The sequence below is a fragment of the Poecilia reticulata genome, chromosome 14, assembly GCF_904066995.2.
Source record: "Poecilia reticulata chromosome 14, P_reticulata-male-v2, whole genome shotgun sequence".
Classification (NCBI taxonomy): Eukaryota; Metazoa; Chordata; class Actinopteri; order Cyprinodontiformes; family Poeciliidae; genus Poecilia; species Poecilia reticulata.
This window is the reverse complement of record NC_088843.1, coordinates 28,018,573-28,044,978: the sequence shown is the minus strand read 5'-3', so window position 1 is coordinate 28,044,978 and position 26,406 is coordinate 28,018,573. Positions and strand designations below refer to the sequence as shown.

The 26,406-nt window shown below is 39.6% G+C and overlaps 2 protein-coding genes across 2 annotated transcripts in view; one reads left to right on the top strand and one right to left on the bottom strand.

The window, feature by feature from the left end:
- The first annotated feature begins 566 nt into the window (after positions 1 to 566).
- On the top strand, positions 567 to 20,571 carry sim2 (SIM bHLH transcription factor 2). The gene is made up of 10 exons (XM_081615239.1): positions 567 to 741; positions 2,521 to 2,597; positions 5,559 to 5,648; positions 5,965 to 6,073; positions 6,283 to 6,368; positions 14,734 to 14,933; positions 15,098 to 15,204; positions 17,505 to 17,652; positions 17,749 to 17,896; positions 19,257 to 20,571. The coding sequence occupies exons 1-9, from the start codon at positions 567 to 569 to the stop codon at positions 17,894 to 17,896; spliced, it is 1,140 nt and encodes a 379-aa protein (XP_081471365.1). The 3' UTR covers positions 19,257 to 20,571.
- Positions 20,572 to 20,651: 80 nt separating this feature from the next.
- The window catches only part of hlcs (holocarboxylase synthetase (biotin-(proprionyl-CoA-carboxylase (ATP-hydrolysing)) ligase)), a 38,304-nt gene continuing 32,549 nt past the window's right edge, over positions 20,652 to 26,406 (bottom strand). Inside the window, exons 10-11 of the mRNA XM_008428654.3 lie at positions 25,614 to 25,827; positions 20,652 to 22,871 (exon numbers count right to left, since the gene is read on the bottom strand). Of these exons, the coding sequence (XP_008426876.1) occupies positions 22,700 to 22,871; positions 25,614 to 25,827 (386 nt within the window). The 3' untranslated portion in view covers positions 20,652 to 22,699. The remainder of the gene's footprint in view (positions 22,872 to 25,613; positions 25,828 to 26,406) is intronic.

Sequence of the window (26,406 nt, the reverse complement as noted above, 5' to 3'; positions counted from 1 at the left end):
GTATTTTATGTGAAACAAAAAATTATTTTTGAGGAAGGATGCTGCAGCATCTTTCCTTATAAATGTGAGAAAGATTTCTGACTCAGGGCAGACTTTACACCCCTCCCCCCACTCCACACACACACACACGCACGCACGCACACACCCACACACACACACACACACACACACACGCACACACACACACAGAGAGAGAGAGAGAGAGAGAGACAGAGACAGAGAGAGAGACAGAGAGATGCAGTTTAAGTGTTAGGAACCTTCCTCAGACCTCTCCCACGGCACAGCATGTTGGCTCTTACCAGACAATTCTGCAACTATTGAGCTGAATAAGAAACGGTTGATAGCTTGTTAAAGTTTTAAAGAGGTTAGTTTGTGATTAGAGAGAAAGTAGTGGAATCCGGAAAGGGCTTTTTTTTTTGCATGAAAATGACTTGGCGTCCATCATTTCAAGGTTAGAGACAGTCATCATGGTGCTCCAATGCATGTTGTTAGCACGTGTTTTTCTGGGAACAGCTCGTGAAAGAGGCTAGTTGGCATTTTTTTGTGTGCAAAATTTCGTCCCAGAGATGAAAGTAAAATCTAAAAACGCTGCAAAGACGCGGAGAGAACGAGAGAACAAGGAGTTTTATGAGCTGGCAAAACTGCTTCCTCTGCCGGCAGCCATCACCTCCCAGCTGGACAAGGCCTCCATCATTCGGCTGACCAGCAGCTACCTGAGGATGAGAGCTTTTTTCACAGACGGTAAGAGATTTTGCCAATTCAGGAACTATAAAAGGCCTTACAGTTAAAGTCAGTTCAAAGCATAATGTATTTATTCTTTATCCAAAAAATCTCAAAACTATAGTAATAATAAAATGCTAAAAACGTTCATTTTGCTCGAACTAGACAACGTTGCTTTCCGGTTCTTTATATGCATAAAGATAATTAAAAACTGCTCTAATTCTTTTTAGAGCAGTTTAACTTTTTAGAGCAGTCTAATTCTTTTAGAGCAGATCTATACTGCGACGCAGTATAGATCTGTGTCGCTGATTGTATTTCATAATACAGTAATAACATAAACTTGAGTCTTATGATTTTTGCACATTTATTTTATTAGAATGTTTATTAGTCTTTTATAATTCTATGCAAACTAAACTATTTTTAACTTCCATTATAGGCTAGGTTTACTACTTCTAGTATTTTGTTTTTACTAATATTCGTCAATAATAACAATAAAGAAACAATAATAACATCAACATCAATAATAATAAATGCATTACAATTATTCATAATAATAATAATAATCCATCCATCCATTTTCTGTACACCCTTGTCCCTATAATAATAATAATAATAATAATAATAATAATAATAATAATAATTCTACCCTAACCCTTACTGTTATTGTTAATATTAATGTTAATTATTTAATCTAGAAGGTCCTGGGTTTGAGTCTCTTAAAGACATTATTTAGCTCATTGGCGCTATTCTAGAGAATAAAAAGGTTTCTGCATATTTATTCTGAAGTCTGGCAACTCCTGTTTGGATCATATCATATGTAGCAGCCCAATGAGCTGATGGGCGTTCATAAACTCTGTAGGGATGTGAATATACACAGCAGGCAGTTCAGTGTTTGGAATGAAGATACATTACCTAATGGTCACATGTCCAAACTTGCACTATCCAATTAAATCCATATTAAGTGATTAATGAAGCAGTTTCTTTTTTAGAAGTTCTGGTCCAAAGACAGCGACCACTACCTTGTCAGAATTTACAAGAGATTTATGCAATAATTTTTCAGTATGTTTACAGAAGCAGTTTTCCAAACCTTAAAGGCTTAACATGTATATCATGAGGTTTGTATTTGCATTTAAAAATAAAGGGAACACTTCAGTGTTCACTTACATGTTAAAGTGTTCCCTTTATTTTTCCCATTCATTTCTGAAGTCTGTTCAATTTTGAAGCCTGGAATTGTATAATTTATTTTTGTATATAGCTGATCTGTACCTTTACATCATAAACTGAGCCTTCTTTATTATTCCAAGGTCAAGGACTTGCTGACAGAACTCCCTCATATTCACCTCTTCACCCCAAACAGAAAATCCCCTTCATTCTTTATTTTAATCATCCTTTCAGCAACAGTTGCTGAACTTATTTCATCTGCTGGTTCATAGGTGTGGTCAGTTGAAAAGTGTGTGATTTCAAAGGCAAAATAAAAAGACTGAGATGGTCTTTGTGCTTAAAGTAGAGAAATTTGGTCAGTGCTCAGCAAATCTGGCCAGGCAAGTCTGGTTTGCTGTTACATTAACAGATTGAGAGCTTTTATTTGTGGAGAATGTTAGCAATAAACCTGCACAATATTTAGTGGACGTACTGGTAGTAAAAACTGCTTGGACAACAGCAGATATTAGCTATTTAGCTGTATCAGATATTAAAGTTCTCAATGCCTCAAACAAGTGATAGCACTTGTTTATGTATCTATGTTTATGTAGGTAGATATATAATTTGAAATATCTTTACATCATTGTGTCCATTATGTAGGTATGGGCGGATGGAGCAATTTGCCAAGTTTGGGTTTGAACATCTTGACCAAAGACCTGAGCTCCCACCTTTTACAAGTAAGTACTTTTACTTTCTCCTGCTGTTGTTTGAATATGACATGTTGTAGTGTTTTGAATGAAAGTAATGCTTTGTACTCAATTAGTTGTAATGCTTTCCACAGGCTGCGTATATCTTTTCTAACAGAAGATAAACATCTATTATTAAGTTGAACTAAGCTGTCAAGTTTGAAAGAAATTAATTTAACCTTGGCTCTACTCGTCATCCCAAGGATCAGGTATAAGACCTAAGGGAAACTTCTCCAGACTGTTGCACCTTGACTGTAGAATGAGCTATGTTTGTTTTTATGTTATCTTCAGAATATTTATTAATTTAATCCTTCTGTTATGTTGCGGGTCAATTTGACCCGTTTCAAAGTTAAATTTTTTTTTAAAAATAGTTAGAAGTATTTTTTCTGCATGAAACTTTTTCTATTTGTCCTAATAGGTGCACTCTATGTATAAAATGAAAATGGTTCATTTTACACCTTTGCAGCCCCCCTGGGTCTATTTGTTACATCGATACTGTTCGGGTCAATTTGACCCGGCAGTCAAGTTGAAAAGTTAAAAGGTTAAAAAAATGTCCAATTTTATTTGTTTCTTCGCACCTATGAGACATATTTCACCACACACACACACACACACACACACACACACACACACACACACACACACACACACACACACACACACACACACACACACACACACACACACACACACACACACACACACGCACCCACACCACACACACACCTAAACATGCACACAAACCCACTCTTTCACTATTCTCTTTACTTCACTAGGAAGCTGCCAGAAAGCAGGTGTTCATACAACTTTTGACAGGAACCTTTTCTGTTCTCCTGGATAAACTCCACCCACACTGAGTGACACTCAGTAGTAGTGGAGAGGGGAACATAAATACTCTCTGCAAGGGAGTCCTAAACACATTACACACTGAAGGTACATGTGATATCGTCACTGTCAGAGATCAGGAAATGAGCAGCAGGGAAATAAAAAGATAACAACCCTGGAAGCTCTGGACCTTCTTGTTGATCATTCCAGGGTTGACTAGGATGGCAGAAACTCACATCACAGACATCAAGTCAGTATTGCACTCATGCCTAGTGCAATACAGAAAATCATTGTTGAAATGACAAATCTAAAAGGAAGGAGAGTTTTGGGAGAGAACTGGAAGGAGCTGGACCAAATGCATTTACATGCATATTTGGAGGGGTGTGGAGTTCCTCATTCTGACCAGAGTTTATAAATCAAAGGATGAGTCAACAGCCAGTCTAAGGGATGCAGAGAATGAGTAGCGACCCTACTCATTTAGGCAATATATGCCCTCCACACAGCTAAATATGGTATAAAAATCTGGGTAGCAAGTGATGAAAAACCCAGTTTTGTTTTGAACATGCAGGTTTAAACTGGAAATCCAGCTGGAGGATCATCTTCAGGACTCATTTGTCTTGATTTTAATCAGCGGGTCAATTTGACCCAGAGCAGAATAGTGTCTCAAGTTCAATTATAAACATCACCCCTTCAAAAAAAAAATCTAAATGTAATATAACATTTTTTACAAGAAATCACTTTCAAGAATAGTTAGTGTCATTTTGTGTTTAGGTTTTTTCAGTGGGCATAAAAAATTGAAAATCACATTTTTTATGTCCAAATGAGTAAATTGCCATCATTGATCTTTTTATTTGTTAGAAATAAAAAAACATCATTGCACAAATATTGATTGAAATGGTTAGTATTGGAGTTAATAATCTGATACAAAAAAGTTTTGGAGGAATTTTTTGGTTTCTGACACTATAGCATGGCTAAACACTCCCCGGGTCAAATTGACCCACGAACATTATTGCTGTACCTCAGAAACGAACATAATAGGAGGGTCATTTAAATAGCAGCTGAAGACATTCTTATTTAAGTCACTCTCTTTGCCTTTAATTTACGTTTTGCTTAATCATGATTGGATCTTTGCGAAGAACTGTGAAAATTTTAACTGTGAAAAAGGTTTGCAGCAAAATGCTGCAAAAGTGCATTTGGGTTATGCAACGATCAAAGCACCCTGCAAACCCATTTCTGAATGGCTCAGAAAAAGAGAAGGCATTCAGTCTTAAATTTGATTGAGGTGCTGTGGTAGAACCGCAAACTGGTAATGCATACTTCAAAACTAACAATGAGGAAAGCAATTCTGCAAAGAAAGTGGACCAAAATTCCCCCACACCAATGACAGTTGTTGAAAGTTTAGGAGCCAATTATTTTTCACACAAGGTGGTTCAGGTAATTATCTTCCTGTGAAAATGAAATGATGATTTGAAACTTGCTTATTTTATCTGCGTAGCTATTTTTTTTTTTTGGAATTAAAATGCGTGTGATGATTTAAAACAAAAAACTTGGGAAAAAAGCAAAAACAGCATCTCTTTCTCACAATACGAATAGGATTCAATTTAAGTGAAAACTGCTGTTTTAGTAGGCTTTCATGGGTAGATACTTTATTACCAAGGTACAAATCATCAGTACACCGGTAAAGTGTACTATCTACTTATGATAAAAAGCCCTGTCAACAGTGTGTTGCCCTGACTTTTCCCAGGTTTTTCACCATCTGATTGTTTCAGAATGTGACCAGTGTCCTATAACTTTCAAAACGCAAACATTCCCACATTAATGATGGCTTCTATACCTGCTAAGTTCTGTGGATGAGTCATTACATTTTGGGGTAATGTTTTTAATTACAGAAATAGGAACCAATATCCGTGCCTTTGAAACACAATAATAGCTCATGATTACTGTGGGTCTATTGACTTAAATGTAATTCCATATATATACAGCGTATTAAGCTATGTTCATACAGATATTCTAAAATGACTGCAGTACCTTTTGGTTTGACAGGTGATAAGTAGTTTCTCAAAAGCAAAACTATAAATCTTTCTTGCTGATGGAAAATGGCACCGATCTTGTCATTGTGCTTTTCAGACGCTAGATGGCTTTCTGTTTGTTGTTGCATCTGATGGGAAAATCATGTACATCTCCGAAACAGCATCTGTCCACCTCGGCTTGTCACAGGTAGGACCCTAGCTTAGATCTGTGGATGTTTTCTTGTATGATACAATTCATTCAATTAATAATTTAAAAAAAACAGTTTTTTGCCAGGTTTGTCCCATTGAGATCGATGGGACAAGCAATTTCAAACACAATTTCCCCCATGAATATGTATATATATATATATATATATATATATATGTATTGCTACTACAATATTTAGAAGGATTACTATGAGTAGCTTACATTTTGTCTGTAAGCACTTGATTTGGATTGATCTGTTAGTGTTTAGTTGTGACAATGAACACTACACAGCCTGGGAGAAATCTGCATCTTGCAGGTTGAGCTAACAGGAAACAGTATATTTGAATACATCCACCCATCAGACTATGACGAGATGACAACAGTACTAAGTTTTCAACAGCCACCTTACCATCACTTCTGCCCAGGTACCTCAAGCTCTCACAATTTCTCACAATTTTTAGGTTGTTTCAAAGTGTTTTTAATGTTCTCATTTTAATGTGTATGATCATTCATGACATTACAACACTTAAACTAGATGAGAGAAATCAAAATGGAAAATCCCTTCAATCTGCTGAGTGTGGGACGACACACCTGTGACAACATGTGACTCAACCCTTTGGTTTCTATGCTTCAGAATACGAAGTTGAACGATCCTTCTTTTTGAGGATGAAATGTGTCCTTGCCAAAAGGAATGCAGGATTGACATGTGGGGGTTATAAGGTAAGTGCAGCATTTTTTGTTTTATTCTAATTTGCGATTTCTCACAGCATTGATAACTTCAACATTATCTAGTGCTCTAACCTGTAAACTGTGCATAAAGCTCAGGAAACCTAAAAATCCCACTGCAAGAGGAGAGACACCAGTTTCAACACAACTAATAAAAGTTTGTTTTTTTTTTTTAATCAAATGAAATTCAGTTTGTATGATGTGTGAAATCCCCAATTAGTTTGTCATGTTCAGATTTTTAAAAGTTGAATATGCAAATGTTGTATGTCCAGAAAAGCAGAAAAAACTAAACAAAAATCTGCACTATCTGTGGTATGAAAGGATTAAAATAAAGAGGGATTCTGTAAGCAACCATGTTCAGGCAGCCTGGGAACACTGAATCCAGAACCCTTAATTGAGTAGCTAAATTACTTCAAGCTTCAGGTTAAGTTCTATGGCCTCAGATTTATTTCAATAATCCACCACAAAAATGTATTACACTCTACGCGAGCACAATTCAGTTACCACAACGTTGTTATAGTAATAAAACTAGTTAATAGTTAATAACTATTGCCTATTACTTTCAAATTGTGATTTTATTGGTTTTTACACTATAAGATCTGTAATACAATGTGGCTGCATTTACTTCACATGGAAATGATGTCCTACATTGCGCTATGTATATGTATAAGGTGCAGAAAGGTTGAGGAAGAGCCTTTGAATGAACTGTTTATTACAGAGCATAAATTATTGAAATTAATAAATTTTGATGAATTGATAAATACGCTAACACTGTATCCCTGGCCACAAAGGTGACAGAGTGCGACAGAATGCCTGTGACTCCCACAACTGTGCCACAAGATGCCAAGGATCAATGTGAATGTGGATCGTTTACACGTTCGTAGTGAATTCAAATTGGTGCCTCCAATGCACTGGGGAGTGTAATACATTCTCGTGGTGGACTTTTGGCGTAAATTTGATACCATAAAATCCAAACATCCTACTTTTCTGCTATGTTAATATTGAAAATAATATTGAAATTGGATGGGATGGGAACATGGGTGGGCTGTGAGTGTGTTGGTTGACACTACGATGATGTCATTTTGCTTGTGTGCTTTAGGTGTACAGTTTCTCTGAAATCTCTTGGCATAGTGGTTTGATGCAAGTTGCGGTTGACACTGTATGTCAGTGGCCCCCAAACTACGGCCCGCGGGCCGGATCCGGCCCGCCTCCACATTTGGTCCGGCTCCCTGAACAATACCAGAGAGCATTTAGATTTTTTTTCATATTCCGTATTTTCCGGACTACAAGCCGTTTATATGTGGATTTTTCTTTAACCACCAGGGGGCTCTTTAGCAGAAAGGGAATCATTGGAAGTCTGGTTACTTGCGCGCCAACATTGAGCCCACAAGCAGCAAAATGAGTAAGAAACAGATCAGATGTCTTTGGAAAGTTTCTTTGCAAAGGGGAAAAAGCCCAGAGAAGAGACAGGAGAATGGATTTATCCCGGACCGGTAGGTGAGTCCCACATTACAAGCCCGCTCTGCGTAACATGCGGCGACCGGCTGCTAATGAGGCAATGAAGCTTCAAGCTGCTTTACCATGTAGAGACTAAGCAGGCTGTGGGTATGAGCAACACCTCGGATGTCCTTGTCTCTCATCACTCCCAGGTGGGACCGTCTCGTTGCAGAGAAACAAGCTCAGGGCTCCGTTAGTCATTATGGTGAGTTAAAATTTTCACGAAAGTAAAATGTTCGTTTTTGTGGCGCTTCTGTATATTATTTTTAAGGGATATATAAACGTTACCATAGCGACCAGAGTCAGAGCGTTTGGGCAGTGGTCAAGAGGAGAGGAGTAGAGCTTGTGAATCTTAAGTCTGGTTTAGATGGCAAAATTTAAGAATTGTCGGCCGATTCTCCAAACCTCTGTGACCACAGAGCTGATAAAAGTCCAGCAGGTTCGATCGGTTCGTGTTCAGCCACAAGGCAGGAACCGATTCCAGTCACGAACATCCTGATTCCAGAGGATAATCCAGTAAAACCCCCAACATAGGATACGGGAATTTAGAATAAGCAAACACGGATGACGATGTAGAAGCAGTAGTGATAGTTTGTGGAGTCATTTTAAGAGATAAAAGATGTAATAAAAAGAAAAGGCGGTGGATGAAAGACGACGGGAGCAGCCGCTCTATTTGCTGCACTATGATTTGGAGGTGAATGTTTTTTCATTGTTAACATTTTTAACTGAATAAACAATAATGACCTTTTAGATTTAATAATAAACATTTCCACATATCATCTCCGATATCTACCGGACTCTCAGTTGCGCGATATGTCAGCTGTTTGGGATTCCCCTCTGTTCTTACGTCACCGCGTTTTCTGATTGGCTACCTGTCACATTCAGCAGGTTGTATTCTCGTTCCCAGGCAGGGAAAACTCCACAGGCTGCGATAAAAAGGCCAAGACAACCCAAATAGGGCATATTATTCAGTATTTAGTAATAAACAGGTTGGGACCACTGACTGATTTAGCACGTGCTAGTGGCAGACATGAAGGATCAGCACTTTTACTGTTACCGTTACCGTTAGGAAACTACCGTAATCAGTTCTGTTAAATCTTGGCAACTTTTTCTTTTTCAACCATAATAAATGTGATATTAATTGAACTGTTATGACTCAAATTTTGGGTGTCCGCCCCCCTCTGCTGCTGCATCATTGTGGAAAACCTAGAGCGGCAGAGATATCTGAGGCTTAGATGTATGGAAGCCCGTTTCCGCCACTCTGTTAAAAAAATAAAAAAAATTATCTCAAAATAATGAGATACTATCTCATTATAATGAGATAATTATTATTTAATTTTTTAACAGAGTTGCGGAAATGGGCTTTCATATGGATGTGTATGTTTACTGGTTTTAAAAAAAACAACTTTGGGGTTGTGGTTTATAGTCCGGTGCGGCTCATAGTTCAGAAAATACGGACTACAATCCTTCCTGGTTTTTTTCTGTGAAGAACCCAGAGAGGGTTGTTTGGTTATTATTTATTTCATTAATAGTGTTATTTATTTCCTGACTTGTTCTGTGAAGAACCCAGAGAGAGTTATTTGATTGCACTTTCTGGAAAACAAAATATTTTTATATTAGGCACTCCTGCAATCGTCACACTTTTTCTGTTACAAACTGACTCCGGCCCCCGACCAGAGAAGGAAAAAGTTATGTGGCCCTCACAGGAAAAAGTTTGGGGGCCCCTGCTTTAAACCAGGGGTTTAAAGCAGGGGTTTAAAGCAGACGTGTTTGGATCAATCCAAACACGTCTTCACAATGTCTACACTTCTCATGACATTAAACCTTACAGAGCAGTTATACAGCGACTGACAGGCAAAACTGGACAATTTACCTGGAGGTGCAAGTCTTCGGCTCCATAGCAGCAAAAAACAAATAATAAAGAGAAAAATGTTGGAAATCCTTAAAAACTGAGAAGCAGGAGAAAGAGAAATGCTAACCCTGCAAAGGTTAGGAGAGGATCTTACCAGGAAGTGAGCAGCGTCATATTGATATGACGCTGCTCCTGTCATATCAATAATTACTTATTTCATTCAGACGAACACAATAGACACAATCAGATGACGATTTACCCCGCGATAATAACTCAGAAATAGTCATTCTACTGTAAGAAGGCTTCAGTTATGCATGAACTGATCAGTAGATTATTGCGAGGGAACACAAAAGAAAAATAAAAAATTCCCCATGTCCCCTGGAGGGCTCCGTATGATAGGAATTGTCCAGTTCAACAGCCAAACATTTATGTTAGGGTCTTTGTGTTTGTGTGAAGTTTAAACTTTAAATGAGTTGATTCTCATGTTTGGCTCTGTATATCTCTGAGGTATTTTGGCTTTATAACGCCGTGTTTGATCACGTTTGATAATAATTAAAACTTCTGCATGTCAATGTCATTGTCTAGCAAAATGTTTTTACGTCAGGTTACATAGTTGCTACATTGATGAGCTGCTCTATGCTATAGTTCAGGCACGAGCAGAGGGGGGCTGGGGGGGCTTGAGCACCTGCCCCTTTTGCTCCTTGCCCCCAAGTACCCTTTTGGTCCAATTTTTTATTTTTTTATTTATTTATTTTTATTTCCTAAGCCCTCTTCTGGCACATAATAACATGTACTAAAATTATTAGTTTTTTTGTTGGGGGTTTTTCATAATAAGCCGGTCACCTTGTTACCTTTGACCTTTTGCCCGTGACGCATGACGCAGTTGCCTCTCGCACAGTAAGATAAGGCGGCTAACTGGAGCTCAAAGTAGCGAACGTTCCAGATTACAGTACAGGTTTTGGTGAATAAAAAAAACAAAATCGTTTTTGGTGAATAAAGTGGAGTAGACTTGTTGCTTGTCAAATGACGGAAAACGTTGAAGTATCGTTTCTGCTTCAGCTCGGAGTCGCGGTTTAAGCAGAGAGGTAATGAAATACAACAGACACTGACAGGCCTCTGCGTCTGCCTTTCTCTGAAGAACTACTGAGCAGGAGGAGACAGCCAGGTGAGGAGAAGCTGTTCTTATCTATCGATTCAGTATTTTTATCATGCAGACATTTTTTTTTGGTCATAGTACCCCCAAGAATTTAAAATTACTTTCACCCCTGCACACCCACCACCAGGTGTTAAAGCCGCTGCTCCTGTCATATCAATAATTACTTATTTCATTCATATGGAATGTGCTATTAGGTAGCTGCTAGCTAATGACTTTGCTAGCAAACTAGATGACTAAAAAGCTTCTTCCCTGTATCTTTAATGATATCAGTCATTCTTCAGTATCACTTATGCAATAAGGGCACATCGCGTATATATATATATGGTGTTGGTTGGGATCGTTCTCAATGCTGCATTCACAGTAGTTGACTCCCTTCTGACCTGGCATCCTGGCTCCTCCCCCTTCCCGTAGCACTTGTGTCGTACCTCGTCAATCTCAAGTTGTGACAGCAGTTGCCGTTTGCAGAAGTTGGAACACTGAGCTACTAGTTGTTTGGCAGTTAGTGTTGACTGGGGATGTCGAGCTAACCATTCCTCCCACAGTCTTTGCATGTAGCCCCTCTGACTAGGATTACTTGAGTAGTAGCATTCCAACAGATCCATGTTTTCACCTCTCACCCATTTCCGTCTTGTTCCAGTAGCCCATTTTTCATCAGGGTGCTCTGGTTCCCCAGCACCTGACGCAGACCTTGTTTGGCCGGGCGACGTCTGAGCCGGCATGTCGTGCTTATTTGTGTCTCTCATGGTTTGAGGTAGGCTATACAGCTCCAAGGGTCTTGCCTAAGGACCCACACTGACAGCTCAATGTCACCGTTGTAACTTTTTGCCCCAGCCCCCAGCCTGGCCTCGAACCCGGGTCTCCCGGGTGGAAGACTGGTGACTTACCTATTGAGCTATACAGTCACAGAAGGGCATAGGCATAAATAGCAGAGGAGCCAAACACCAACTCCTTGTAGACCACACAGTCGCCCGAGACTGCAAAACCGCTTGGATTGATTACAAGAAAGCCTATGACTCAATGCCACACACTTGGATCATTGAATGCTTAGAAATGTACAACATCAATAGGACTCTAAGAGCCTTCATTGCAAACTCGATGGGGCTGTGGAAAACCACCCTTGAAGCCAACTGCAAACCACTTGCACAAGTGTCCATCAAATGTGGCATATACCAAGGAGATGCTCTGTCCCCACTGCTGTTCTGCATAGGCCTGAACCCTCTCAGCCAAATCATCGACAAGACTGGCTACGGATACCGACTCAAGAATGGGACCACGATCAGTCACCTCCTCTACATGGATGACATCAAGTTGTACGCCAAGAGCGAGCGAGACATCGACTCACTGATCCACACAACCAGGATCTACAGCACTGACATTGGGATGTCATTCGGACTAGAGAAGTGTGGTCGGATGGTTACAAAGAGAGGGAAGGTCGCCCACACAGAAGGGGTCTCACTCCCAGAAGGAACAATAGCAGACATAGAGCACAGCTACAAGTACCTGGGAATACCACAAGCAAATGGCAACCTCGATGAGGTCACAAGGAAAGGAGCCACAGCCAAATACCTCCAACGAATAAGGCAAGTCCTGAGAAGCCAGCTCAATGGCAAGAACAAGATCCGTGCAATAAACAGCTATGCCTTACCAGTAATCAGATACCCTGCCGGAATAATTAGCTGGCCAATGGAAGAGATGAAGGCCACGGATGTTAAGACTAGGAAGCTACTAACCATGCATGGAGGGTTCCACCCCAAATCCAGCACCCTGAGACTGTACACGAGCTGTAAGGAAGGAGGCAGAGGACTAGTGAGTGTGAGAGCCACTGTCCAGGATGAAACATCCAAGATCCATAAATACATCAAGGACAAAGCCTCAACGGATGATGTGCTCAGTGAATGTCTCAGGCAATGGGGAACAGAAGACAAGGTGCTGGAAGTACCATCATGGGAGGACAAGCCCCTACATGGGATGTACCACCGACAAATAACTGAAGTGGCTGATGTCAGGAAAACCTACCAATGGCTGGAGAAAGCTGGACTCAAGGACAGCACAGAGGCTCTCATCCTGGCCGCCCAGGAACAGGCCCTAAACACCAGAGCAATAGAGGCTCAGATCTACCACACCAGACAAGACCCAAGGTGTAGGTTGTGCAAGGAGGCCCCTGAGACAGTCCAGCACATAATAGCAGGGTGCAAGATGCTGGCAGGGAAAGCGTACATGGAACATCTGTGCAGAATATGGACTGGAAGCCCCGAGATCAAAGTGGGGAACACCCCCAAAAGTGGTGGAGAATGACCGAGCTAAGATCCTGTGGGACTTTCAGATCCAGACAGACAAGATGGTAATGGCGAACCAACCGGACATTGTGGTGGTGGATAAAGAACAGAGGAAAGCCGTTGTGGTGGATGTAGCAATACCAAGTGACTACAACATCAGGAAAAAGGAGCATGAGAAATTGGAGAAATACCAGGGCCCCAGGGAGGAACTGGAAAAGACCTGGAAGGTGAAGACCACAGTGGTGCCTGTGGTCATCGGGGCCCTCAGGGCAGTCACCCCCAAACTGGAGCAGTGGCTCAAACAGATCCCAGGAACAACATCAGACATCTCAGTCCAGAAATGTGCAGTTCTAGGCACAGCCAAGATACTGCGCAGAACCCTCAAGCTCCCAGACCTCTGGTAGAGGACCCGAGCTCAGAGGATGAAACAGACCACCCGCGGAGGGTGAGAAGGGACATTTTTTTTTATATATATATATACACACACACCAGAATCTGTTTGTTTGAGTGCTATAGCCCCAGTCTCACTCCAGCTGCTTCATCTGCAAAAAGCAAACATCCTGAAGTTCACCACCATTTCTCACCCTTCTTTTCACTATTACTCCTTTACATTCTGTCCATCTGCAACCATAAAATGATCAGACAGACCTGACAGTATCCAGTTTACTTTTGGAACCCAGTCATGATGGACTTAACTACATAGGGGACACAGAGACTGATATAATAAATGTTAATCCCAGAATGCATAACAATCAAAAGGTAAATATGCTTTTAATTAAATCTACATTTCTGCATTTATTTTTTTATTTACTATTAACATAAAGTCATCTGAATTGAGAAAAGTTTTCAAAAACTTTTTCATTTGTGTTTGTTATGATGTAAAGCACTTTGAAATGCCTTGCTGCTGAAATGTGCTATACAAATAAAATTTGATTGATTTATCACTATGATGAACAAGCAAAGATTTTGTCCACTGTTCTGAAATAAATTGGCTTTTCAACAATATTAGTGACTTTCTTAAACAGACTTTCAGAGATACTGTGCTACTATTTTGTAAAAATAAATTATCTTTGCACATTTGTACCCCTTTTAAATCTTTTTTCAATTTGTTCTGAAGGTTCATTAAATTACTTCATCTCATCCAAAGAGCCCCACAAGCAATGTGAAATAATTTTCTGTGTCATTGTTAGCAAGGACACAAGATGATAGGTATTTTCTTAAACTACATAAAAAGAAGCACAGACAACATTTATTAGTTTTCAACCAAGCTTTTGCAAAAGGAGAGGACACAGCAAACCACTTCTACAAGCTGTTTGGGGTCTGCTTTACTGCATCTGGTACAGGGTGCTTCGAATCTGTGCAGAGTATGATGAAATTGCAAAACTATCAAGGCATTCTGGAGAGAAATGTACTGTTAATGTCAGAAAGCTAGGTTCCAGTCACAGGTCTAGAAGACCACAATGATCACATTGAAGACCATTGTGGGCTTTTCAGTCATTAAGAGACCTCCAACCACGTTGTCCTAGTGTGTATATATGAAGTGCCATGGGATAGTAGAACTGTCATGCTGTTTTCTAGGTGATCCATTGCAGTGGCTACCTAAAACTCAATCTACACAGGACAGAGATGACACTGTATGAATGCTGTTATCAGATTGTGGGTTTGGTGGGAGTCGGCCATTCCCTGCCCCCCAGTGGGATCACTGAGATCAAACTTCACAGCAACATGTTTATGTTTCGGGCAAACCTGGACTTAAAACTCATCTTTTTGGACATGAGGTAGGAGACACATTTGCTGCTTCCTGAAGAATCTCACCCAGACATGTAAAAATATGTTCTTTATATAGCTGTTTTCAAATATTGGCTGTTGTTAACCACTTCACTGCAGCCCTTTGCTTTTGAGATAAATGTCTAACTTGTGTCCTCTACTGTGCTGGAGCTAGCGTTGCTGAGCTGACAGGCTTTGAACCTCAAGATCTTATTGAGAAAACCCTCTACCACCATGTTCACACATGTGATGTTCTACACCTACGCTATGCACACCATTTATGTGAGTTTTCTAAATCTTTGGGAATATTTTCAGTTGATTTGCAATTAAGTAAGGAAGGTAACACTTTATTTGAAGGGGGTGAATAAGACTGTCATGACACTTTCATAAACATGACATAACACCAGACATGAACATGAATAAGTCTTCATGAATATTTATGACTGTTGTCATAAAGCATCATTCGGTAACTTATGACACTTTTAATACAAAGTTGACATTATTCAAAATGTCTTTGTTATGACAACTTGACATTAACCAAGAAATCATTACTGTTTAAACTTTACCTTTAATAACATAGTTACCTAATTTTTAAAGTGCAATCAGTAATACTTTTATAACAAATTTATATCAGTAATGATTTCTTGTTTAATGTCAAGTTGTCATAACAAAGACATTTTGAATGTCAACTTTGTATTAAAAGTGTTATAATGTACTGAATGAGCTTTATGACAACGGTCATAAATATTCCATCCATCCATCCATTTTCTTCCGCTTATCCGGGGTCGGGTCGCGGGGGCAGCAGCTTCAGAAGGGAGGCCCAGACTTCCCTCTCCCCAGCCACTTCTTCCAGCTCCTCCAGGGGAACCCCAAGGCGTTCCCAAGCCAGCCGAGAGACATAATCCCTCCAGCGTGTCCTGGGTCTTCCCCGAGGCCTCCTCCCGGTGCGACGTGCCCGTAACACCTCACTAGGGAGGCGTCCAGGAGGCATCCTTACCAGATGCCCGAGCCTCAACTGGCTCCTCTCGACGTGGAGGAGCAGCGGCTCTACTCGGAGTCCCTCCCGAATGACCGAGCTTCTCACCCTATCTCTAAGGGAGAGTCCAGCCACCCTGTGGAGGAAACCCATTTCGGCCGCTTGTACCCGTGATCTCGTTCTTTCGGTCATGACCCAAAGCTCATGACCATAGATGAGGATGGGAACGTAGATCGACCGGTAAATCGAGAGCTTCGCTTTTTGGCTCAGCTCTCTCTTCAACACGACGGACCGGTACAACGTCCGCTTCACAGTAGACGCTGCCCCAATCCGCCTGTCGATCTCCTGCTCCCATCTTCCCTCATTCGTGAACAAGATCCCCTGATACTTAAACTCCTCGACTTGAGGCAGGACGACCCCCTGACCCGGAGAAGGCGCTCTACCCTTTTCCGGCTCAAGACCATGGAATCGGATTTGGAGGCACTGAGCCTCGTCCCGGCCGCTTCAACTCGGCAGCGAACCGCTCCAGTGAGAGCTGCAGATCACGTTCCGATGAAGCCAACAGGACCACATCATCCGCAAAAAGCAGAGATGCGATCCTAAGGTCACCAAAATGGATCCCCTCAACACCTCGGCTGCGCCTAGAAATTCTGTCTATTAAAGTAATGAACAGAATCGGTGACAAAGGGCAGCCTTGGCGGAGTCCAACTCTCACCGGAAACGAGCCCGACTTACTGCCGGTAATGTGGACCAGACTCTGACACCGGTCATACAGGGACCTGACAGCCCGTATCAAAGGGCCCGGTACCCCATACTCCCGGAGTACCCCCCACAGGGCCTCCCGAGGGACACGGTCGAACGCCTTCTCCAAGTCCACAAAACACATGTAGACTGGTTGGGCGAACTCCCATGCACCTTCCAGGACCCCGCTGAGGGTGCAGAGCTGGTCCAGTGTTCCACGACCAGGACGAAAACCACACTGCTCTTCCTGAATTCGAGGTTTGACTATTCGACGGACCCTCCTCTCAGGACCCCTGAATAGACCTTACCAGGGAGGCTTAAGAGTGTGATCCCCCTGTAATTGGAGCACACCCTCATAAATGGGTGTGCTCCAATTTCATAAATATTCATGAAGGCTTATTTATGTTCATGACAGGTGTTATGTTATGTTTATGACAGTGTCATGTCAGTCGTATTCACTCCCCTTCAAATAAAGTGTTACCACATTTTCCTTTACCCCACAGAATGCCTAAGTTTCGCAGTCTTTAAGACAACCTGGTTGTATAGTCTAACTTTTATTTTGAGGTTGTATCTCAGTTTAAAATCCTTTACATTACATATTGTACAAGTGATTGGTATTTTTGAATGTTAAAGTTCAAACCCAGCCACTCAACAGTGATTTTTGAAACTGACTTCTAGGTTTATAGTAACATAACTGTCAGTTTCCACTAGTTTACCAATGATAGTTATCTGAAAACCTGATCCAAGTTGCACCAAAGTGCTGTATTATTAACTAGTTAGTTAACAGAAGTAAAACATGGAAGGTCCACCAGACCCTGAAAGGTTTTATTAATTTTGTCTGAGAATGGTCTTTGTGTTCTTTTAGTACTTATTAAAGGACAAGTGACAACCAAGTATTACCGCATGTTAGTAAAACATGGAGGCTGGGTGTGGGTGCAAAGCTATGCAACCATTGTCCACAACAGCCACTCTTCCAGACCTCACTGCGTGGTTAGTGTGAACTACGTTCTCACGTGAGTTTGTGTCTTAGTGGCTTATCAGATATTCTCCATGAAGAATAAATCATAAGCCAGTTTAAAGCCTGAGCGTCTGTATTTTTTTTCCCACAGAGACACTGAGTGCAAGGAACTACAGTTATCTGAAGACCAAGTTGCCAAGCTTACTTCACAGTTTGTCTTGAGTCAGGACAACCACAAACAGCTGAGAACTAAAGACGTAAAGCAGAGGGCCAAACTCAGATCAGCTCCATACACCTAGGTGGCTTTTCTGCTTTTTTTTCTTTGCTCATTTGTTTTTCTGCCTATTTGTTTTTCAACTTAAGTGACCAGATGAACCTCTTACATTTTTATTTATTTTGTGATTAAATCCTAATAAGATTGTGACTAATTTAAAATAGTGCTTCTAATGTTAAAGATGGTTGTAATTTTTTTTATTATGAGACAAGCCTAGGGAAAAAAACTGGAGTAATGTAGAAAAACAGGATCTTACATTTATATTTATTTTAGCAAGTAGAGAAAAATCTGTTTTTCAACAAACAGGTAACATGTGTATATGTATACTTGTTGAAGAAAAGTGTCACATCAGAGCAACATAGCTAAAGATGAAATTATGAAACAAAACTAAATAATTTGCCAACATGGGTTTGTTGATGTCTAGTAAGAGGTCACTAGGCTCCTCCAGCCAGTTATCTCCAGTGTCTCCCCATGGAAGAGGCACTGGAAGGAGAGATCCAAGAATCTAATTGACACCGTCTACAGAAAGAAAAGATCTGCTTTGACAAATGAAGCAGATCAGGTTTCCTGCAGCCCTAAATACAGTCTGAATGTCCAATATCCCGACAAACACCTACATGTGAATTCCCATTGCTGACTTTCTCATTCAGTTCACTCTTCTCAACTGCCTTATCCACTCATTGGCTCTTTGGGCTTTAAAAGGCCTAGTGAGTATAATACTGAAAACTCTGCAGCCTCCAACAAACACATGTGATGTTCACAGATTTAAAGAATCCTTAGAAGTACTATCCATCCATCCACTTTCTAAACACCCTTGTCCCTTAGTGGGGTCGGGAGGGCTGCTGGTGCCTATCTCCAGTTAACGTTTTGGGCGAGATTATTATACTAATTTTATATACGGGCTTTAAAATCCACACCCACCTTCCAATATATATATATTTTTTGGTATTATCACAAGACAAAACAAGGAAGAAATCATTTAATATAGGCCAAACAGAAACTGACCTTTCTTCAAAGGTCAGTTTGGTATTGGTGTCCAAAATTCAATTCAGTTTATTTATATAGAGTTAAGTTATTGGAGGAAGTTTGATAGACATTGATGGCAATATTTTCCAACTAATTCTTCCTAAATAATAATAATAAAAAACAACATTGCAAAGTTTCACTTAAAGAGGATAACTACACAGCTTTAGAAATATGACTGGAGTTAGTGTCGGTGTCGTCTTCTGTCATTTTTAGATAATCAAGCCTGTTAATGTTTAAGGTTCCTTAAAGAGCACTTACATGCTGCACACATATTGGTGTTAACACATAATTATTTACTAACTCACTGCCTGCATTTTTTAACCTTTCAAATTGTTTTTTTTGTTTTTGTTTTTTTTCAGAACCTGGGCCGTCAGCAGATGTAGGTACTTAGAAGATTATCTCAGTAGTAGATAATCAGCCTGCTCTGTTGTCTGAAGGACAAGTCAAAGGATCATTGCAGACTTCTCTACAGCACGTTTGTCTACCCAGACGTAGACAAACGGTTTTTGTCTACGTCACTGACTCTGTTTATGGAGAAAACAAATAATTTAAGGCTTAGAGTCAAACAGAATAGTGGACTTTGAGATGGTCTGACCCAAAGCTGCTTTTATCTCAGTGTGAAGTTTGATATCAAATAAGCATCCTATTGCATCATTTATACTCTGCCAGTTTCCATGGTGCTGGAGAAAAACTGTTCTGTACAGAAGGAAGTGCTCTACAGCCAGCAATGGAAAGAGAACACATCGGTTCATCTGCTATTATCAGAAATGATCCACCAGGGCAGATGGTCATTTTGTAATTCTTCAGAACAGAACTGTGGAATGCATGTTTACATACATTTAATTTCTTGGGTTTCAAGGAAAATAAAATGCAGGGTCTACATATCTGTCTACGTGTTGATCCAGAATAAATAAATTGTTTTAGTGGGTAGTGAGAATATTTTAGTGTTTAAAGCGGTTCAGCATGTTACTACATCATCTTACTTTAAATAAATTACTACTTTATAATACACTGCAAGTAAAAGGCAATATGAAAATTCACAGAATACAAGCAAAGTACAGAATCTGAAAACAATTACATGACATTTAGTTAAAAGGAGCAAAATATGAATATAAAACTCTAAAAGCTAAGATTGTCATCATATATCTGGCCCGACATACTGCAGGATTCTAGTGGTTGGAAAAAGGAATCAGCTCTGCTAAAATAGTTGAACAGCTGGTTAGCACCGGGATCATGTTCAGGTTTGACTAAGGTTGCAATACAACAAAGTGCTAGGAGTTATAGCGCTAATTACTCAAAAAGTTATTGAGAGCAAAAAGGCTAAGCTTATGTAAATCCAGTGTGAGGAATAACAAACCACAGGTCAAAGTACACCCTGGTGGACTCGCAAAATAGTTCCACAAAAGATGTCGTGTCCCCATCTTTGGGTCAGTTTTTGACATTTCAAAAAAAAAAACACCATGAATAAAACCTCACATTTTATACCTTGCAAACAAGCTACCCGGGTGTGTTGATCCAAAAAAATAAAGTTATCTAATTAAGTTAAAAGAATCTTCACCTATTTTGGATAAGTGTTGTTTTACCAGGCAACTTACATAATACAATGTTCATGCTTGTACGTCAACATATTGAAATAGATCGTTTATGATATTCTCTGGCTGCTGTGTAATAAATATTCACCTAAGTCTTTAAAGGTTTGTGTTCCTTTTGATGTTCAGTGTTCAAAATAAAAGCTTTTGAATAGACTTCAAAAATATGTAGCATACATGTTTTATTGAGATTCAAACACTGTTAAAGACCCAGAAACTATGAAGAACACAGACATATCCGGGCATGGAGGAAAAAATAATATACATGAAGGTTTCATGTTGATTCTGCCATGTCACTGCAATTCTTCAGTGTCTTTAAGTGTAAGAAGGACAATTTATGACTGCAACTAAACTCAAAACTGTAAAAAAACAACAACCCCCCCACACCCCCAAAAAAACCCAAGTAGCATGTTTTGCTATAACTCTAATAATATTCCCCTTTCTTCTGCTGAGCTCTTCCTTTTTATGTAAGCAAAGAGATGACAGTAAATTATGTTCAAAAACTGCTGCCACAACATCCATAGATCTGACTGGGTGAGTGATAAAAGGATTTGCTTTAAATTGGAAGACTGGGTTTTAAGTACGCCATCAGGGGTTGGTGGTCAAAAATAGATCTCCCGTTTTCCCAAATGACTAAAACATCTGGGGTTAAATATCTGATGCTGTTTTCTATTGAGAGTTGTGAAAACTGCTGTTATCAGGTCTAGAAATTATTTGAAAAAAAAATTTAGGACACACAATTATCTGAAAAACCTTTATTCAGCTTTTGGTCATCACAGCACATGCTGCATTATTTATTGTTACTGTGCAACAGTAACAGACGAGACAGTGACCCAGACAATATTTGTATTGTCGGCCAACAAATGACTGGGACCCCAGGTAAACATGTCATTTAATTGTGTTTATTTTGTTCAAAGGGAAAAGCATTTAGAAATAACCATTTTAAAATTCCCACAATAGTGGCATAGTCTTTAAAGATATAAATGTGACATTTTTGTAGGTATTTTTTACTTTTTGTAAGTTGATCCAAATATCTAAAATGTTTTAATGCTTGTATGTCAAAATATTGAAATGGCTGAAAGCAGCCAGAGAATATCAAATTATGATATTCTCTGGCTGCTGTGTAATAAATATTTACCTAAGTCTTTAAAGGTTTGTGTTCCTTTTGATGTTCAGTGTTCAAAATAAAAGAATTTAAATGTTGGTTTAAATTAAAGGTTATTTTTAATTAAAAGTTATTTTTCAGTGTTCAAAATAAAATAAAAGTAATGGATTACTTAATCCATTACTTCATGTTCCCATAACGAGGAAGGGAAGTGCTCACTTTTGTAAAAAAAAAAAAATGGAAAACTCATCATGCACAGATGTGTGCTGATCATCATAGTGCAGGCAGTGACTGTAAGAGAGGAACAACTTATCTGAAGTTCTTTTCTACAGTAAGAGTAATAATAGAGATCAGAACAAGGATTAACAAGGCACCGTAAATAACATTTTCTTTTGCAGGCACCACTTTCTTTCAAAAGTGGTGCCTGCAATTGTGGAGTGCTGTATGAAGCTGCTTGTTCCTGTAAATGTAAGTCAGCATACTTTAAGGAGTAGCAACAGATTTGTGTAAAATACTAGTATTTTAGCAACCATTCACTCCGTTTCATGTCAGGGGATATATGATTGGATCAGACACAGAGATTGTTTTTATTGCATCTTTTACAGGATGCTACATTGCACCAAAAGTGCAATGTAGTTGAGGGCAGAATTTTTACTTCTCACAAAATGACATCCAATTTGATGACCTACCCTCCCCCCAACCTGGAAGTGTTTGTGGTTCTCAAACACTAGGTTGCTCAAAAACCAACTTTTTGGACAATGCTCAGTGTCAGTTGAAGCCAATTTCTTTCTGCAGGTTTCAGCTGATGAAATACAAAAAAAATATATATACACCACCAGTTATCCATAAGAAAGTTCAGGTTATGGTTCAACTATTTTTGGTCACTCATAAAACAAAAACAGTTTACAAAGTAGTCCTTCCAAACAGGAAGCAAATGTAATAAGGTTTAGCAAATTCATTATATAACTGGAGCATATATGGATTTTGTCAGATGTCTAAAAAAAACCTGTTGGCTTTCAAATATTACTCAAACAAACCTTCTCTTTCACACTGAATGATGGTGTTGCTTCAGTGAGTAGAACGTTATTAGGAATAAAAGCAGCTTATCCTAGCGCTGCTTCATGACCACAAGGTTCTTCAACATGTCAAACGAGTTTCCATCAGGCTCCACAGAGACCACTCCTTCCTCTTTACTGCACACTTGCAGAAAGCCGTTGTCATCCAGACCAACCACCTGCGCTTCTGGTCCTTCCTCGCTCCACAGACGGACCTGAGTCCCACTGTGGCCAAAGCAAAGACAGTTTAAACCCAGCATATTCTTATCAGGTTTCAAAATCCTAATCAAACTTTGTCTGAATTTTATGTTTTCAAAGTAATCAGTTTTACTTAAAAATGCAGGATCAATAACATTTCAACACTGATTTATTTCAACAAGAACACAGGAAACATCACTTGATCAACTGTTTTAAGGTGAGTCAATGCAAAAGACACAACCAGTAGATTTCAGAAGTATGACATGGTTTAATACTTATCCTATTAACTGGAACACTGACCAGTTCTATCATATTTGTTCTTTTGTTGCCAACAAATGAGCTACTGCTAATGATCCTGTGTAGAGTGAAGTGGATTTGAATAACTGTTATTGTTTGACAGTTTTGCTTCCAGCACAAACCAGCATAATTCTTTTTTCTTCAGAAAGATTATCTGATTTTTTTTACATACGTCTAGAGTAGCGGTTCTCAACGTGGGCGGTACCGCCCCCCAGGGGGCGTTCAGAGGACGGCAGGGGGCGCTGGCGGACATTTTTACAAAAGGGGGGCGCTGGGATGCTTTTGGGGGGCGTTTGGTCAAAGGTAAACTTTACACCTTAAATCCACACCAATACCAGTTTAGACTTTGAGCAACTTGGTAAAACTGTTTTGTGTAACATTAAACCATGCTTGGCTGCAACTGTATTGATGGCAGCTCTTCTTCTATTCAGTGTTTGTTAGCTTCTGTTAGCTTCTTGGCGCAGCTCCTCTCCTGCTACTGGTAGCTAAAATCTCGCACTGTGTATCCCTCTGAAAAATGAACACACGGGTGATACCACGATAGAGAGCGTTCATTTGATAGCGTTAACACGGTGCTGTAAGTGGTCCGGTATGAAACGGGTGTGATAGAACAACGGTACCACAGCACTTTTTAATTTCAATAATCGGAATACCGAAATTGTTTCCGTTGTTTTAAAAGATTTATGTCAGTCTGCCTTTTCCCCATTGATACATTTCCCGACCGCCCTGCACCGTAGGGAGTTTAAAAAAAAGACGCGCACATTGCGCAAAACTCTGAAACATGAGAAGCGGAACATAAAACGGGGCGACGGACTAGATGTGAATTATGGCATAAAAACAGAGAATCAGATGCTGAACAGTGAAAAATCAACACATGATGTGAAACACATGACGATTAGGCGGCGCAGCAGGTGATGAGAGAATATTACTGATGGTCAATAAACGATAAAATAAATCTAGCAACAAGAAAGAAACTAAAGTGGACATAGCAATAAACCAAGAGAGGATAATATTAATCAAAAGAAACTAAATGGAAATGATTGAAGAACAAAATTCAAGAATAAACTAAGAAACTAAAGTAAATACAGAGGAATAAACTGGTATGGCAAGACCTTTAGAGCAATAATTAATACAGAAACTGTATGGCAAGAATAAACAGACACTATTTCCAGAGTAAAGATAAAATAATATTGTTGAAGTGTCATGGGTTTGTTGAGACCATATCTAATACTGAGAATAAATATATCTTACAGACCATAACAGTAAAGAACTGATCACTTATTTATGTTTTTAATTAGATTTGATATATTTATTTCTTCAATATTATTTTTCATGTCAGTGTTAATGTCATGAGGCTGATGACTCCATGACACTTTCAATTTGACTCATTAGGATTTGATTAAGAACCAGATTTGTTCTTTGTAATTTCTGTCCAGTTAAACTATTAATCTATAAATCAATAGACAGGAGATATATCTAAAGATATGGATTAAAGATATATCTTTAATCCATGTTTCTGTCTCATATTTGTATGGCATTAAAATTATATGGAACTTTAGTTTTTCCACTGAAAGCTCTGGTTTGCACAATAAATGCCAGGTGGGTGAAGTTTTATGGATGATACTCTGATGTCCCATTCTCCTGAAGGCAGCACAGAGCTGCACCACCAGAAACCGACAAACACTGAAGAGAAGAAGAGCTATGATTAATGTAGTTACAGTTCTATCCATGTTTTAATGTTGCAGCTCAGTCGTTTGGCAAATAGATCAAAGTTTAAACTGGCATGTTGAACATCTTTTATCTGGTCATTTTGTGGAATATTTAACAACTAGAAAATGGCAAAGAATAAGATTATTTTTCCACTCTGATTGGCTGCTGTTAGGCCTACCAATTTTAACTTGAATGTTCATTGCATTTTTCATAGACGCCTGTGAAAATAATTTCTATTCCCATGACTTTTTTGTACTCTGGGAAATTATTTTTGATGATAAATACAGAAACAAGCATAAAAATCAAAATATCTACAATAGTTATAGTAATATTAATGATTAAATAATGGTCAGTGCAAAGTAGCCTGCACATTCTTTGGTGGGGGGCGGTGAGGGACCTGGATAAAGGCTGGGGGGGCGCTGGCCCAAAAAAGGTTGAGAAACACTGGTCTAGAGTGTGTTTGAAAAGGTCATATCTTGTTCTGCTTGATAATATCTGCATCAGAGGAGTTTCTAGAACTCTTATACTTAGTATACTCTTACACTTGTAGATGTGTAACTACACTTACACATCTTTCTTTCCCCTCTCCCCCTCCATAAAAAACATTGAGAGGAGCTGGAGTTCTGCTTTGAGATGTTCCATGCAAAACAGTGCTATCGGAAAGACGTTTTGGGAAACTGCTCACATATGATGGCTATCTAACTTTTCTCAATAAGGAATATTGAGAATAAAGCAGTAGAGGCTGTAGTTTGCAGGACACACCTGTGAAGCCATCTTTTATAGTAAGTAGGCAGAACAGCGTCTGGGCCTCTTTGCTGGAAACTGGTGATGAGCGTTTCGAGGCAGTTCATAGTGAGAGCGATGACTTGAGAGCAGCTGAGGGGCTCCAGGCTGCAGTCGTTCTGAGTGTTGTACTGCTGGATCAGGTCATTAATACATACTGTGGGGTTGCTGTTTGTCACATTAAAGCCACATCCTAGAGGCAAATGTTAAAGAGGAAAAAGGAGAAAAACACGAGAGGAGGGAAGTAGTGATGTCTCTAGAAAGGGCGTGTTACAATAGCAGAGTTTCCCCCAGTGCATTACAGGCCTATAATACTAGCGCCATGCTTTAATAGCGCCACCGCCAGGCTAAGCTTTTCTTGTTCATTTTTTTTTAGGAAAATAAAATAAAATAAAAAAAGAAATCGCCTTTTTTTAAAGCCGGATTGCACGTGCTTCTGTTGCTCCGAGCGTTTTCACTATCAGAGCAGATTTATTCCTAAAAGATATGTTTATAGAAGTTTATGCATTTAAAGCCGGACCAATCACACCGCTGGTCTCTACCCGTTGCCTCGCGCGCTGCAGCAGCTGGATGTCTAAAGTTAACCTCAGCGCGGATCCCGCTCCTCCTTTCACTCGAACTGGACACAGGCTGACCGCTATGGATATTTACATCAACATCCTGTGAGGAATTATGATTAGTTATGAGGAGTTATTGATTAAGGTAAGAGTTTAAACCCACCGCGTTAGCTCTGGTTGCGAAGCTCTACGTGAACCGCAGGAATAACTTGCAG